The 16,951-nt window shown below is 42.1% G+C and overlaps 1 protein-coding gene across 1 annotated transcript in view; it reads left to right on the top strand.

Annotated features, from left to right (window-relative positions):
* Nucleotides 1-16,951, top strand: part of xirp2b (xin actin binding repeat containing 2b) — a 161,192-nt gene that overhangs the window by 65,964 nt on the left and 78,277 nt on the right. The window contains exon 2 of the mRNA XM_059966249.1: nucleotides 4,923-5,046. Coding sequence (XP_059822232.1) covers nucleotides 4,923-5,046 — 124 coding nt within the window. The remainder of the gene's footprint in view (nucleotides 1-4,922; nucleotides 5,047-16,951) is intronic.

Below are 16,951 nucleotides of genomic sequence, written 5' to 3'. Positions count from 1 at the left end.
TCATCCAACTTATTAACATGGTTTGTGAATAGTTGGAGCCCAACACCATTCCCTACAGCACCCCGCTTTACACAGGCACCTTACCTGAGGGTGAACCTTATATTTCTATTTGCTATCTGTAAAATAATTTTCAACCTGTGCTTGTATATCCCATGCATTATAATTTTGGTTAATAACCTCTTGTACGTACGGTACTGTGGAAAACTCTTAGGCGCGTGGATATCTCTAGGGTGCCTAAGACTGCACAGTACAGTAGTCTTTTTACGTATTGCTCTGTACTGCTGCTACAAAACAAAACAAATGTCATGACATAAGTGAGTGATGATAAACCTGATTCTGATCTGGGTCTCTACTGTGGACTGAGAGTGGGAAGAAGGCAGGGAGAGGGGAATCATGGTTGGGGAGAATGGGAGGGAACAGGAAAAACCAGAGAGACATTCTGTAATGATCAATAAACCAATTGTTTGTAATTTAATGACCTTGCCTGGTGTCTTGGGGCTGGGTGTGTCTGTGCCCACACCAACACTGTCCCAGCACTCCTTCTCTGTCACCTGTCCCACACTCCTCCTTCGCCATTCCCGACATCCTTTGTTCCCACCGGATTTTTAAATTTGTTCTCCACTCCACATTGACAAATACACAGTACTGTCCATCACTTGATTCAAAGGCAACCAGACCTGAGGTGCTCCAACATCCTTTAACAGCACACCAATGTTAATGTCAGCTTTCGCATTTCAAAATGTTTGTGCATTTTTAACAATGTAATTAGACAGTACTTAAAACTCATAAAATATTTTAAAATTAAATGTAAAATTAGCTAAGGCATATTACCTTTCTACTAGTGATCTTAAATTAAAAATAAAGTGAAATAAAATGAAAAAAAAATGCACAACACTTTTAAAGGAAGCTATTGATTGCAATCTAATGGGTAGGGATCCAAACTGCGTGTTAGTGGCTTCATGTGAAGAGAGTCTTATCCTCAGTTCTGGGGCCACCTTTGCCAGCGGCATAGCGGGAGGTCAGAAGTGGCTTCATGGCACCTTCAACCCAGCTCCGACTTATGTGTTGTAGAGGATAGCAGAAATTGAAAACTGACTGACAAGCGGAGGGGTGGCGGGCAATGGCTGTCTAGGAACAGACACAATTAGAACTATTAAAAAGTAAATACCCCCTTGAATGGGAGTAAAAGAGTCCAAAGCATTGTTTTCAAAGTTCAAATGAGATTTATTATCGAAGTATATTTATGTCACCACATAAAACCCTGAGATTCATTTTCTTGCAGATTCAATCAATAAGTGAATGATAGAATAATAACCTTAACAGAATCAATGAAAGATGGCATCACCTTGGATGTTCAACCAGTGTGCAAAAGACAACAAAATGTGCAAGTACAAAAATAAATAAGGAAGTAACAGTAGAAAATAAATAAGCAATAAATATTGAGAACATGAGATGAAGAGTCCTCGAAAGTGAGTCCATAGGTAGAAACACAGGAAACCTACAGCACAACACAAGTCCTTTGGCACACAATGCTGTGCTGAGCAAGGACTTTAGAAATTACCTAGGGTTATCCATAGCCCTCTATTTTCCTAAGCTCTATGTACCTATACAGGAGTCTCTTAAAAAAACCCTACTGTACCTACCTCCACCACAATTGCTGACAGACCATTCCACGCGCTCGCCCCTCTCTGTGTAAAAAACTTACCTGACATCTTCATTGTACCTAGTTCCAAGCACCTTAAAACTGTGCCCTCTCATGCCAGCCATTCCATTGATAGGATGTTGTTCCAATGGACATTTCAATAATAGGACAAGTGAAATTGGGTGAAGTTATCCCCTTTGGTTCAAAAGCCTGATGGTTCAGGGTTAATAACTGTTCTTGAACTTGGTGGAGGCTCCTGCACTTTTTCCTGATGGCAGAACGAGAAGAGAGCATATCCTGGTTGGTGAGAATCACTGATGATGGATGCAGTTTTTCTGCATGTTGATGTGCTCAATAGAGGGGAGGGCTTCACCCGTGATGGACTGCGCTGTATCCACTACTTTATGTAAGATTTTCCAGTCAAGGGCATTGGTGTTTCTACATCAGGCTGTGATGCAGCCCGTCAATACACTTTCCACCACACAGCTTCAGAAGTTTGTCAAAGTTTTAGATGTTTTGCTGAACGTTTGCAAATTTCAAAAATAGTTTTGAAGATCACCCAAATGTCCTGTCCTGCAGTTCACCCTGTACAACATAACTGAAAACACACTATCTGACCACTAACACCTTGCTGTTTTGTGACAGCTTGTTCTCCACGTATTAACTGCCTTTTTCCATTACATAATGAGCAATGCTTTAGCTAGCAAGTACTATATTAGCTGTAAAGAAAAGGTTTGGACCACAGGGACTTGTGAAATCTGCTATAAATTTATGTTTTCATTTCCTCCAGTTCTAATGAAACTTTACTCTTGTTGTTCTGGTATGTGATTTTAGTTTTAATATTTGTGAAATAGACTCTTTTTATACCTTATTTATATTAACACATATGATGCTACAAATCTTATTTGCAGTTTCATAATTGTTTTCTCAGTATCTTAGTAAAATGAAAGCAACCCATACAAAATTCTGGAGGAACTCAGCAGGTTAGGCAGTTTCTATGGAATTGAATAAGCCTTTGACATTTCAGGCCAATACACTTCTTCAAGAGGGAATCGGAAGGGGAAAGACGTCAGAATAAAAATATGTGGGGAGGGAAGAAGGATAGCTAGAAGGTGATAGGTGAAGCAAGATGGGTGGGAAAGGTAAAGGGCTGGAGAGAAAGGAATCTGGCAGGAGAGGAGAATAAACCATAGGAGAAAGGGAATGAGGAGGGGCACAAGGGGGAAGGGAAGGCAGTTGAGAAGTGGTAAAAGGCCTGAGTGGGGAATAGAGGAAGGGGGTAAAATGAATACATAATAGATTACCTTCAAAATATATTCACCTGTCCACAAATAGTTAACCACAGTTATAACTTGTAATTTACATGTGACCAAATTTAGAAATGTGTTTACTTTTAAATGTAACAAGCTATCAGAATCAGGTTTAATATCACCAGCATATGTCATAAAATTTGTTAACTTTGAGGCAGCAGTAAAATGCAATGCATAGTAGACAGAAATAGAGTGGACGGTCTGAAGGCTGCGGGACCGGACGGCATCCCAGGGCGGGTATTCAGGATGTGTGCGGCACAACTGGCAGGTGTGTGCACAGACATTTTTAATCTCTCACTCTCTCAGTGCAGACTGCCCTCCTGCTTCAAAACATCCACCATTATCCCTGTACTTAAAAAGACCAAGGTAACATGTCTGAACGACTGGCGCCCTGTCACACTCACCTCAATAATAAGCAAATGCTTTGAGAGGCTGGTCAAGGATTACATCTGCAGGTTGCTACCACCCGCACTGGACCCCCCTACAATTCACCTACCGACACAGCCGACCAACAGATGACACAATAGCCACAGCTCTTCACACTGTCTTTGCACATCTGGACAAGAAGGATGCTTATGTGAGAATGCTGTTCTTGGACTACAGTTCAGCATTCAACACCATAATTCCCTCTAAGCTCAACAAGAAGCTCAGAGACCTCGGCCTTCACCCTGTCTTGTGTAGCTGGATCCTGGACTTCCTGGCAGGTGGTAGGAGTGGGCTCCCTCACCTCTGCCCCTCTGATCCTCAATACAGGTGCCCCTCAGGGCTGGTCCTAAGCCCCCTTCTTTACTTTCTGTATACCCATGACTGTGCAGCCACCCACAGTTCCAATCTGCTAATTAAATTTGCCGACAATACTACATTGATTGGCCTTATCTCAAATATTAACGAGGCAGCCTACGGAGAAGTCATCACCCTGACACAGTGCTGTCAAAAATAACAACCTCTGCCTCAATGATGCAAAACAAAGGAGCTGGTTGTGGACTACAGGAGGAATGGAGATGGGCTAACCCCTATTGACATCAGTGGATCTGGGGTTGAGAGGGTGAACAGGTTTAAGTTCCTCGGCATCCACATCACCGAGGATCCCGTGTGGTCTGTTCATACTGACTGTGTAGTGAAAAAGGCACAACAACACCTCTTTCAACTCAGATGGTTGAGGAAGTTTGGTCTGGGCCCCCAAATCCTAAGGACTTTCTACAGGGACACAATCGAGAGCATCCTGACTGGCTGCATCACTGCCTGGTATGGGAACTGTATCTCCCTTAATCACAGGACTCTGCAGAGAGTGGTGCCGACAGCCCAGTGCATCTGCAGATGTGATCTTCCCACTATTCAGGATATTTACACTGACAGGTGTGAAAAAAGGGCCTGAAGGATCATTGGGGACCCGAGTCTCCCCAACCACAAACTGTTCCAGCTATTACGATCCAGGAAGTGGTACCGCAGCACAAAAGCCAGGATCAACAGGCTCTGGGACAGTTTCTTCCGCCAGGCCATCAGACTGATTAACTCATGCTGATACAATTGTATTTCTATGCTATATTGACTGTCCTGTTGCACATACTATTTATTCCAGAAATTTTTGACATTGGAAGATTACTGTGTTCTGAAGTATTTTAAATGAATGAATTTAGTTTATTACAGAGAATTAATTAAATGGTGGTCTTTGCATTATACATGACGCATAATACCTATTGTGTATTCAGTGACGTCATCCTTCCTGTTTTATAAAAACGTGTAACTGATCGGTGGAGGCATGTAGAGCGAGGAATTTGCCTTTAGAACATGCTTGCACTGAAACTAATGTGGTATGCTTTGTGCCTTTTGTGTGTTTCCTTTACTGAGAGCCACTGTATGATCAGTTCCTCTGATAAGGGTGTCTGAGTTAAACAGAAAATGCTAGAGGAAAACTAAACTGTTTCCAAATAGCTCTCAGCACATTTTTTTTTCTCTTTATTCTTTTACAGGAATTGAGAGGTGGAGGTTCACCCTTACTACTATCAAAGCAACAACTTGGAAATCTTCCAGACGGTGGAGTGAGTGGAAGCCTGGAGAAAACAATGGATGGCAAGGAAACAAGCAACAGTGAGGGTAAATGCTTTAGAATACCTTGTCATGGCAAATCCACTTCCAGACTGTCAGATTATTTTGGAAATGTTTCACTGTAACTCTCAATGATTATTTTATGTTATGTTTAATTTCCAAAGTTCCTTGAAAATGTAAGTCTTGATCACTTTGTCTTAATAGGGTAAGATATACTTTATTCTTAATTAAGCCATTATTTTCTATCTTATCTTTACTACAACTGCCCCATCCCACCTTTAGTTTCCTGCTGGAAGAGATAAGAACACGGTAGTGCAGTGGTTAGCAGAAGCTTTCCAGTACCAGTGTCCCTGCTTCAATTCCTGCCGCTGTCTGTAAGGAGTTCACCCCCCCTTTCCTCCAGAATCTCCGGTTTTCTCCCACGGCCCGAAGATGTACCGGTGGTGGATTAATTGGTCGTTGTAAATTGCCCTACGATTAGGCTAAGATTAAACTATGGGTTGCTAGGGGCTTGAAGGGCCAGAAGAGCCCATTCCACACTGTATCTCAATAAAGAAAACGCATCTTAAAACCCAGATAATTTTTAACTTCCCTTATTTCTACTTATCATTTTATTCTGATAAGTACCGTGATGTCTTTGCAGGCATAACGCCGATAAAAATTATAATGTTTAACTCAGTTTATTGAACAAAGTAATGTTTTGAACTCATAGTTGCTTCAGACTTGAATCGTAATTCCTACTTGCCAGTTTTCTCAAGGACTGCAGAATTCTAGCTCACCTAAATGTTTGTGAAAATGCAGAAAGTGGATTTTATAGACTGCTAGTGTTAGATTCCATCTCTCTCTCTCTAATGGTATGCTGAAACTGACATTGTCATTTTTAGCTTCACCTTTTCCCTTGCTGTATTGTATGTCCTCACAGTCCTTAGCATATAGCACAGCAACCAGTTCCTAAAGGAATCTGTTTTATTTATTGATATACAGCAGGAAATAAGTCCTTTTGGCCGTTTGAGCCACGCTGCCCAGCAATCCCCAAATTTAATCCTAGCCTAATCACGGGACAATTTACAATGACCAATTAACCTACCAATCTGCGTGTCTTTGGGTCTGTGGGAGGAGACCGGAGCACTCGGAAGAAACCCACGTGATAACGGAGAGGGCAGTGGTGGGAATTGAACCTGCCTCACTGGTACTGTAAAGCATTGTGCTAACCATTACGCTACCATGCCACTATACGAGCAGTTCTTCTGACTTCAGCAGAGTGTTGCAACTGAATGAAAGTAAGCAGAAATGATGTGAGGAAGGTGGTCAGAGGGACCCGGGCAGGCTGAGACAGGACAGAGTCTGCTGGCATTAGGCTCTTCGTGCATGCAAAGTGGCCCAGTGTCGCTGCCAGCTGCTCTTGTTAGGTATCTGCCAGGGAGCTCCCTATGGGAACATGGATGCTGTCTATGAAAGCCTGCATTTGGGGAAGTCCTTAATGATGAATGCCACTTTGCCTACTCATGTGGACTGAAGGAATTGCTCCCAGAGTATGGAGTTTCGATCACCTTCCCAATGCAGCAGTGAGTGGTAAGTTATGAGATGTGGCCTAAAATCCTCACGAGGCTAGCAAGTGGAGAAAAACTTTGGCCCTAACTTACATAGGCAAAGCAGTCAAGATTCACATCTGAGGTTGCATTTGGATTAAAGGAGTTCACAGATATTAGTGAGGGCAATGAATGGAGATTGCGTATTTATCCTTTAACTATCAGCTTTGGAGAAGTTGATTAAGCTAGAACTGAGAATGTGAGTAAATAAGAAATGTATTTCTTTTCGCACCTATAAGGTTAAAAATCTCACCATGGATGAATTTTTGTGCTGCACTATTGATAACATCATGGGGAGTTTTGTTTTGCAAAGAGGAAAATAAAAATCCCTCAAAAATTAGAAAAGGGATTTCCCAATCTGTGCTAAGGCTCCTGGAAATGTGAATAAAATTGTTCCATGTCAGGTTATTGCAACTTTTTATCAATAGAACAACATCTTCAGTGGAGTTCTGTGAATGAATTTCTCAACCATTGTCCCTCTGTATTATTAAGAAATAATATTTGTTAATGTACGTTTAAGCAAACAGCCATTAAAGTATGTACCTATCAGGGATTTGTGTGCTTCTTGGCACTTTTTTGTATGAAGGCAGGGTCTCCCAACCTTTCTTCTGCCATGGACTCCTACCATTAACCAAAGGGCCTGTAGACCCAGGCTGGGAACCCCTGTTCTAGAAGAAATACAAAGAAAACAGCTACATTAGTTTCTTACTTTCATATAGAGATTTACACAGGCAAACTACTGTAATTTGTCATAATGAAAACATACCTGTTCAACACACACAAAATGCTGGAGGAACTCAGCAGGCCAGGCCAGTGCCTTCCTCCTTCTGGTCCCTGTTGAAGATGGTCAGGCTGAAACATCAACTATTTATTCACTTCTTTGGATGCTGCCTGACCTGCTGAGATCCTCCAGCTTTGCATTTTCAGCATCGGCAGAATTTCTCATGCTTATGATACCTTTTCAATACTGGACATAAAATGTTATTGTCCTTCCAAAACCTCCAATGATAATTAATTGCTGGAGTTGCTAGATGGAGTGATGATTGCTGGTGTAAATTTAAAATAAAACCATAAGACTATAAGATATAGGAGCAGAATTAGGCTACTTAGCCCATTGGGTCTGCTCTGCCATTTCATCATGGCTGATCCATTTTCCCATTCAGCCCCAATCTCCTTCCTCTCCTCATATCCCTTCATGCCCTGACTAATCAAGAAACTACCACCCTCTGCCTTAAATATACCCAACGTCCTTCCCTCCAAAGCTGCCCATGGCAATGAATTCTATAAATTCACCACACTCTAGCTAAAGAAAGTCCTCCTCTCCATTCTAAAAGTACGCCTCCCTATTCTAGGCAGTGCCCTCTGGTCCGAGATTCCCCCACGATAGGAAACATTCTCTCCACATCCACTCTATGCCTTTCAACATTTGACAGGTTTCAATGAGGTCACCCCTCATTCTACTGAATTCCAGTGAGTAGAGGCCCAGAAAACTGTGTGTGTGTGTGTGTGTGTGTGTGTGTGTGTGTGTGTGTGTGTGTCTGTGTGTGTGTGTGTGTGTGTGTGTGTGTGTGTGTGTGTGTGTGTGTGTGCGTGTGTGTGTTTGCATGTGTGTGTGTGCGCACGCGTGTGCTTTTAAGTGATTTTGAAAGGTAATATTGAAAGTGATCCCAGAGACTTCCTTTCCTGTATTTTTGCTAAACTGTGGTGTTTCTCTACAATTGGCCTTACTCTGCAGACCCAATGGTGACCTGAGAGATGAAACCTATGAATGGTTCTCGCTTTCCCCTTTCCCCCCCTCAGTCATTAGTGCTGTGTATGTTGATAGCATTGGAAGACTAAGTGGACAGACAAACATGTCAGATGACTGAGAGATAACTGTAAAACAATGTAGCCTAGAAATGTGAAGCATCTACACACAATAGATTATTTTCCACTGTAGTTAAGGCGGAAGAGGAGATGCGCTCGGAGCTGGTCATCAATCATGCACAAAGTATCAATGTGAAGCTGTCATCAACGGGCCTGCTCAGCTAGTGAGATACATTTCAAGGACAATTGACTAGAAAACAGTGTACTTTCAGCACTTAGACAATGAAACGTCAATATTGCAATGTCTGTATAAAATGTTGGATAAAACATCTAATCAAGTATCTTTGGGTAAAGTTCAGAGCTGAGAGATAAGTTGGTTCAGGAGCACAGAATTTCAAGTTATGAAAATAAACCAGATTTCATTAGTTAAAGGAAAGGGAGAGTGTAATCCATCTGAGATTACTAAAGGAATGCCACTTAAGCTTGTATGGTGGAGTTAAGAGGATCTGCCACCTCTGTCCATATTCAGATTATCCATTTTATACTGAATAATGGTCATTTTAATAACTCTGGAAATAACCTTATCTGTTTGGATAAACATATTTCCTGACATAACTCTTTAGCCGTTCACATTTCTATCCCTTATTTCTTCCTTCATCATTGTTTCTAGTGTCAGGGATTCTAGACTTTTAATGGCCTTTTCCTTGGATAGTTCAGACTGACATCAAAATCATCCTGAATAAATACAATGCTCACTTGTTCGTTCAATATGTGCCGTGTCTCATGACGCAGGTGATCATGACCATGACTGTTCTTGGCAAATCTTTCTATAGTAGTGGTTTGCCATTGCCGTCGGAGCTGTTTCTTTACAAGATGAATGATTCCAGCCATTATCCATACTCTTCAGAGACTGTCTGCCTGGCATCAGGGGTCGCTGGTGATGTGCACCAGCTGCTCATACGAACATCCTCCACCTGCTGCCATGGCTGTATGAGTGCCTTCAACATTACATCGAAAAACTGGGAGGACGTTTCACTCAATAGATACGTCTGGAGGAAATCCATTCAAGAGGGAGCCGCGCTATTAGAGGGACCTTCACTGTGCCACAGAGAACAAGGAACTGAATGACCAAAAGACCCTCCTTCTTCTTCGGTTGTCCATTGGAATCCGATGACAATGCCCACTTCTTTAACGGTGAGGTCTTTCATGGCTATACAGTCCTATCCGTGACCTACAAGTTCTATTGCAGGTGGGACATGTATATGTAGTTGTGGTGGAGGGAGTGATGGCATTACTGCTAACCACAACCACTTACCCTTGCCCACACTGCAAAAGAATATGCGGATTGAGGATTAGCCTCTGCAGCCACTTGAGGACCCACCAATAGTGAACCCCTGAGGACAGTGTCATATCCGACTCGAGTCAGGAGTCTGATTATGACAATTCAGATTACCCGCACTGAATAGATGGACTTCATGCAAATCTCACACTATTTAGGATAACTATGGGTGTAACAAAATGCATTATAAAAACATGATAAGTGCATTTTATTAGAAAATAAATGAAAAGCAGAAGTTGGCATTTCGTTTTTGCGATGCGGTGCAGGCAGTGGAGATACTATTCAAAACTTTGTTCTTGATCCACAAGGATCAGATTGTTTGTCTGTTCCACCAGGAGGTGGGAGTCTGGTGCAGCAGGTATTTTACTCATAGCGTTTGGATCTAATGATTGACAGCTCCAAATGTGAAGACAGACTCAATGAGATAGAAACCAGAGTCTCTTTCATGTTTCAATATTTCCTTACTTTAATTCTGCTTGCATTGGGTAATGGCAAATCTGAGAGCTTAGTTTTGAATGGACAAGTAGTTTTTATCCCAAGGAAACAAACAAGTGTCCCTTGCGTTTTTAATAGTTTGGGTGATTGTGAGAAAAGTTAAATATTGCAAAGTGTGAGGCATTTTATTTGGCGGACCTTCTTCATAATTTAGCCTGATTATTTAACCTACCAGAAAAGCATTTGGCGACAGTATATTTGACTCAGAGATACCAGAGAAATGAGATAAAAAGCAATATTTCCATTAGTAAAATAGTAGCAAAATGTGTTTGTTGTACAACCTGGCCATGTCACTTTGTAGATAACATGGCACCAACCTAGAATGCAAATATTTAATCACCTCAGGGACAAGGAGAACACGAATTCTATTTTCCTTAATCCTGGACTAAAGCCATAAGTCCAATGGACTTAGGAGCAGAATTAGGCCACTCAGCCCATCAAGTCTGCTCCATCATTCCATCATGGCTGATTCTATCAGTATTTGATAGGTTTCAGTGAGATACCCTCCCTCATTCTTCAAAATGTTAGTAAGTACCGGCCCAGAGCCATCAAATGCTCCTCTAACCCTTTCATTTCTTATGAACATCCTCTGAACTATCTCCAATGCAAGAACATCTTAGAAAAACTGCTTACAATACTCCAAATGTGGTCAGCACTACATCCTTGTTTTTAAATTCTTTTCCTCTCAAAATAACTCCTACCATTACATTTGGTGTCTGTGTTACTGTCTTGACCTGCAAGTTAACCTTTTAGGCATCTTCCACTATGGGCCCAAGTTCCTTTGCACCTCTGATTTCTTAAATTTTCTGCCCATTTAGAACATAGTCTGCACCCTTATTCTATCAACCAAAGTGTATGGTTATACATTTACCTGGACTATATTTCCATCTGCTACTTCTTTGCTCATTCTCCCAGTCCATCCAAGTCCTTCTACAGACTCCCAGCTTCCTTAACACTACCTGCCCCACGACCTATCTTCATATTGTACACTACAAAGTCATGAATTTGGTCATCCAAATCATTGACATATATTGTGAAAAGAAATGGTCTCAAAACTGACCCTTGAGGAGCTCCACTGGTCACCTACAGCCAACCAGAAAAGGCCTCCTTTACTCCAACTCATTGCTTTCTGCAAGTCAGCCAATCCATTCTAGTACCTTTCCTGTAATTCCGTGGGCTCTTATCTTGTTTAGCAGCTTCATGTGCGGCACCTTGATAAAGGCCTTTTGAAAATCCAAGTACACAACGTCCACTGACTCTCCTTTGACTATCTCAGCTATTATTTCCTCAAAGGTTCCAACAGATTTATCAGACAAGACTTCCCCTTAAGGAAACCTTGCTGACTTTGGCTTACATTTGATGGCTCTGGGTCTGTACTTGCTGGAATTCAGAAGGATGAGGGAGGGGGGGATCTCATTGAAACCTTTTGAATGTTGAAAGGCCTAGACAGAGTAGATGTCATAAGGATGTTTCCCGTTATGAGAGGGTCCAGGACAAGAGGGCACAGCCTCAGGATAGAAAGCCTTTTGATACTATGTATATCCTTGGAGGTTATGCGCCCAACTATGAACTTCTTTCAGTCACGACTCAATGATGCCCGCAGCGTTGTACCTGCTAATCTCTAATGCACTACAAGATCATCAACCTTGTTCTGTATTTTGCACCTCAGATTTTTTGTATTTTCTCTCCAGTTAGAAAATAGTTAACCCTTTCATTTCCTCTACCATTCTTGGATATTAGTATCCTTTGATATTAAGCTTCCAGCTACACTCATCTTTCAGCCATGAATCCATGATACCCACAATGTGGTACCTGCTAATCTCTAACTGTTCTACATGATCATCTACCTTATTTCATAAACCATGTGCATTTAAATATAAAACCTGCAATCCTCTATTCATCATCCTTTTCGATTTTGTCCTGAAGTTATACTTCAATTTATCCCACTGACTGTAACTTTGCCCTATCATCTGCCTATCCTCCCTCACAGTCTCACTACAGACTGCATCTACTTGCTTACCAACTGCTTCCTCCTCAGCTTTATCCTCCTGCCAAATTAGTTTAAACCCTCCTCAACAGCTCTAGCAAACCAGCCTGCAATAATATTGGTCCTGCTTGGATTCAGGTGTAACCCATTCCTTTTGTACAGGTCATACCTTCCCCAGAAGAGATGCCAATGATCCAGAAATTTGAAACCCTGCCCCCTGCACCAATTCCTCAGCCACACATTCATCTGCCAAATCATCCTATTCTTACCCTCACTGGCATGTGGCACTATCAGCAATCCAGGTATTACCACCCTGGAGGTACTGCATTTCAGCTTTCTCCTTAATTCCCTGTATTCTTTCTTCAGGACCTCCTCCCATAATTTTTGTTCCAGGGTATCAGATCATAATCCAAGAAGTTTTTTTCAATGCTATGAGAGAAAGCACCAGAGGTAATGGTCTGGAAAGACATTCTGACAGTAAGACAGTAATTGCAACCTCCGTAAAGCTGTTTTGTTTAAAAAAGAACAAGAAGTGCATTAACGCCAGTTCCAACAGCGTGAGACATTCCTTCACGTAATGTTACGCTGTTTTCGGCACCATGGGCACCGCAGGTTGAAATCTGAGTGGGTGTCGTGCCTTTCCTCACAGTTCTGACTTCATAAAGTTTCAATGAGAAGGCTGGCACTTTGTAACAGCCAGAGTGTGAGCAAGGAAATGGTGCCTGCTTTCTGAGCAGTGGAGTCAGTGAACAGTGAACAGTGGAGTCAGCCCCCTTATGCTGAAGCAATAAGGCATGAAGTTGCCTGTAAAGGCATTATTTGTTTATTTTTTTTATTGAGATGCAATGCAGTAAAGGCCCTTCCAGCACTTCGAGCTGTGCTGCCCAGCAATCCCTTGATTTAATCCCAGCCCAATCACGGAACAATTTACAATGACCAATTAACCTTCCAATCGGTTCATCTTTGTTCTGTGGGAGGAAACTGGAGCACCCGGAGGAAACCCACGCAGTCACAGGGAGAACGTACAAACTCCTTACAGGCAGCAGCAGGAATTGAATCCTGGGTTGTTTATACTGTAAAGCATTGTGCTAACCACTATGCTACCATGATGCCCTAAGTGCTCTCTTTGAATAGCTGAACTTAATGTACAGTACAAGTGTAAAAGTCAGCGAGAAAAGATTACCCAAGTTTGATGACAGAGTGCGGCAAAGTGCAACATGCAGCATTTCTCTGCCGAGACAACCTGCACGGATCCTAAGGTCCTGACGAAGGGTCTCGGCCCGAAACGTCGACAGTGCTTCTCCCTATAGATGCTGCCTGGTCTGCTGTGTTCCACCAGCATTTTGTGTGTGTTGTTTGCGGATCCTAAGGTTAGGTTTTTGAAAGTTGAGATAACGCTGACTTTGACTTTGAGAGTGGGGAAACAGCTGACATAATCTAATCCTTAAGGTTTGCGTGGGTCGCAGATATGACTGCGGGCCTCTTTGCATATCGTCAGGCTGCAAAGAATTTGATCCCGTGGGAAGGTTGATTAGAGGTGCCTTTCATATACAACATGGGTGGGTAAAGTTCTTGACATCACCTCTTCCATCAGATGCCAACAAAAATGATCCAGAGGTTCAAAAGTTCATTTTATTGTCAAAGTATATATGTACTACACACCTCCGATATTCATCTTCTCCAGAGAGCCACGAAATGCAGAAAGATCATGGATTGAAAGCAAAGACATCAACTCCACCCCCCCCCCCCCCCACTGGCACAAAAAAGAAAAAGAAACAAAATTTGTAAATACCAAAACCCACACACCCCTTCCCCACAGAAAAAAAAACATTTATGTGTCTAATGCTCACTTCTCATCTGATGAACATGGAACTAATTTTCTTTTGAATGATTTCTTCTGATCTTTCTGACCGGTTAATTTAGGAACAAGGAGGGGGTGTGAGTGGAAACATGGATCTAAGTTGAGCTAATCTACTTGAGATTTGTTTTACAAGTGGTGTTGTAGCACTACACTTTGTTCTGCATCACACCCTGTAAATATTGTTCAGTCTGAGTGCTCAGTTGCTTTAAAAACTGGTTCTGCTAGAAACGCGTGCAAAAATAATCAATGCTAACCTAACAATATTTTGTCAGATATTGTGCAAAAGAATTTCTAACCCTTTTTGTAAAATAAAATATTAAGCCCATTCACTTTATGTTGGTAGAGGTGGATAGAAAAGTTTACCTTTCTCCCTTTTCAATCAACATCATTTTTGCTGGGAATTCCATATTGTTCTAAATCGGTGTGCGTCCAGGAGGTTGCCCCAGGAACATAATCACAAACAGTGCAACAAGAATGATTTGTTATATGCAGATACAAGAGATTCTGCAGATTCTGGAAATCCTGCATGGCACACACATACACACACAATGCTGGAGGGACTCAGCAAGTCAGTCAGCGTCTACAAAGGGAAATAAACAGTTGGCCCTCATCTGGTCTTTCTTACCAACCCCCCACCAACCCCGCCTGCATTTCTCCCTCTCCTCCCAACTTCATATTATGGTTTTCCCTTCCTTCCTTTCTAATCCCAATGAAGGACCATTGCCAGGGGTTCCGAACCTTTTTGTGCCATGGACCAATACCACTATGCCAGGGGTTCCAAACCTTTTTGTGCCATGGACCAATACCACTATGCCAGGGGTTCCAAACCTTTTTGTGCCATGGACCAATACCACTATGCCAGGGGTTCCAAACCTTTTTGTGCCATGGACCAATACCACTATGCAAGGGGTTCGTGGAATCCAGGTTGGGAACTGCTGATCTAGACCCAAAATGTTGAATGTTTGTTTCACTTTATAGATGCTGCCAGACTTGCTGAGTTCATCCAGAATTTTGCGTGTGTTGCTCGAGCATTTATACAGTACCGTGCAAAGTCTTAGGCACACATACATCTAGCACAGGAGCCTAAGACTTTTGCACAGCACTCTTCATTATACCTTTCCAGTTAGCAAATAACACTTAATACTAGTAAGCCAGTACAAAGCTAGGTACTCCTATTTCTGTTTCCCAACCACTTTCCTATCACAAACAAAATATAAATGCTGTAAATATAAATAGCTATAAATGCTGTATGTGCCTAATACTTTTGCACAGTCCTGTATAACATTTTTAATGCAATTAACTTTCCAAAGGTATTCACTGACTCATAACCATATGTATGTTGATACCAACAACTTTTGGTAGAATAGAAGTCCAAAACCTTAACAGTTTTAGATTTTAAGAAGATTCTTAAAGGAAGAAGGCGAGATCAATAGACTCAGAATCGAACTCAGTTTATCTCTGTTTATCATGAGGTGAAATATGCTGTTGAGAGGCTTAAGGAGAATGTTCATGGCCGTGTATAGGGAGTCTGAATGTGCAGCTGTCAATGGTGAGTTGGGAGCACACACACAGAGCCAGAATTCAGAGTTTGGTCCAATATTTAGGGATGACACAGCACTAAAGCTTTTGCTTGTTTTATGAAATTCCAAACAGAGATTAATTTACCAGCTCAGCTGGATGTAAAAAGCCTCTTCTAAATGGACATATTTATCTCTCAGCAAACACAATCAGATGGGTCTGGTCACCAGTTTTCTTGTTGTTTGAGAAGACTTCCGGTGTGAACTTATGGTTCTTGCATTTCTTTGCATCGCAGCAGTCACTACTGTTTTTTTAAGAGAACTTTTTTTGGCTGTGAAGTTTGTTGAGATGTTCTGAAATCAAGAACGGTGCTACCCCAAGGGAAGTGTGATGTTCATTTCTCTTTGTGGCCTGGCCTTCCGGTTTCTGCAGAGCTTAATCTTTCTTTATATAGATTGGATTTGTTTAAAATAGTAGGCTTAATAGTATGCTTGGTCAGCACAGTAGCATAGTGGTTAGCTTTAAAGTACAGGCGACCTAGGTTCAATTTCTGCTGCTGCCTGTAAGGAGTTTGAATGTTCTCCTCGTGACTGCATGTGTTTTCTTCCACAATCCAAAGCCATACTGGTTGGTAGATTAATTGGTCATTGTAAATGGTCCCATGATTAGGCTAGAATTAAATCAGGGGGTTGCTAGGTAACACAGCTTGAAGGGTCGGAAGGGCCTGCTTCATGAAGTATCTCAACTAATAAATTAAAAAATTCAGGATACATATTCTTAACTTGTCCAAAATGTCTAACATTATCCAGCCTACTTGAAATACCAATTCAAAATGGCACTTTCAGTCGGCGGCCAGGAAATCTGATTATGTCCTACCATGATTTCTCACAAAAGAAGTAGAAAGCAGCACACCACCAGCAGGACTGCCCTTCACTGGTCATGGTCGACCGCGGGTGTTACGTGCCAGCTGACAACATGATGCACAAGCCAGGGCAGTGCAATATGAAGGAGCAAGCTGTTGCCCATGCAGCAGGCTCCCTCACTCCCTGTAGCTGATGCAGAGGGACAGTAGAGACTGCTCCAGTTTGTCACCAGTGGCACTACAAGAGTTTCCAGTCATTGTTGACTTAGGGGCTCTTGATTTTTCCTTGGGGTTTACTCCCGAAGCCTTTCCCATGAGTGACTATAGCCACAAGCCAGTTGAGGTCTGAGATCTTAGATGAGCTGCCAGCCATGGCTGATGAGCCCCATCTGCCTGAAGTGACCGGTTTTGAGATACCAGTAACCTGCCTTTTGTCCCTTCTCCTGTCAGTAGAAACAGCTCTTCCGAGCCTAGTAGCTAAACAACACATGAAGGC

Source organism: Hypanus sabinus, chromosome 4, assembly GCF_030144855.1.
Source record: "Hypanus sabinus isolate sHypSab1 chromosome 4, sHypSab1.hap1, whole genome shotgun sequence".
NCBI lineage: Eukaryota > Metazoa > Chordata > Chondrichthyes > Myliobatiformes > Dasyatidae > Hypanus > Hypanus sabinus.
Note: the sequence above shows the minus strand (reverse complement) of the source record. Positions and strands in the feature narration are given on the sequence as shown.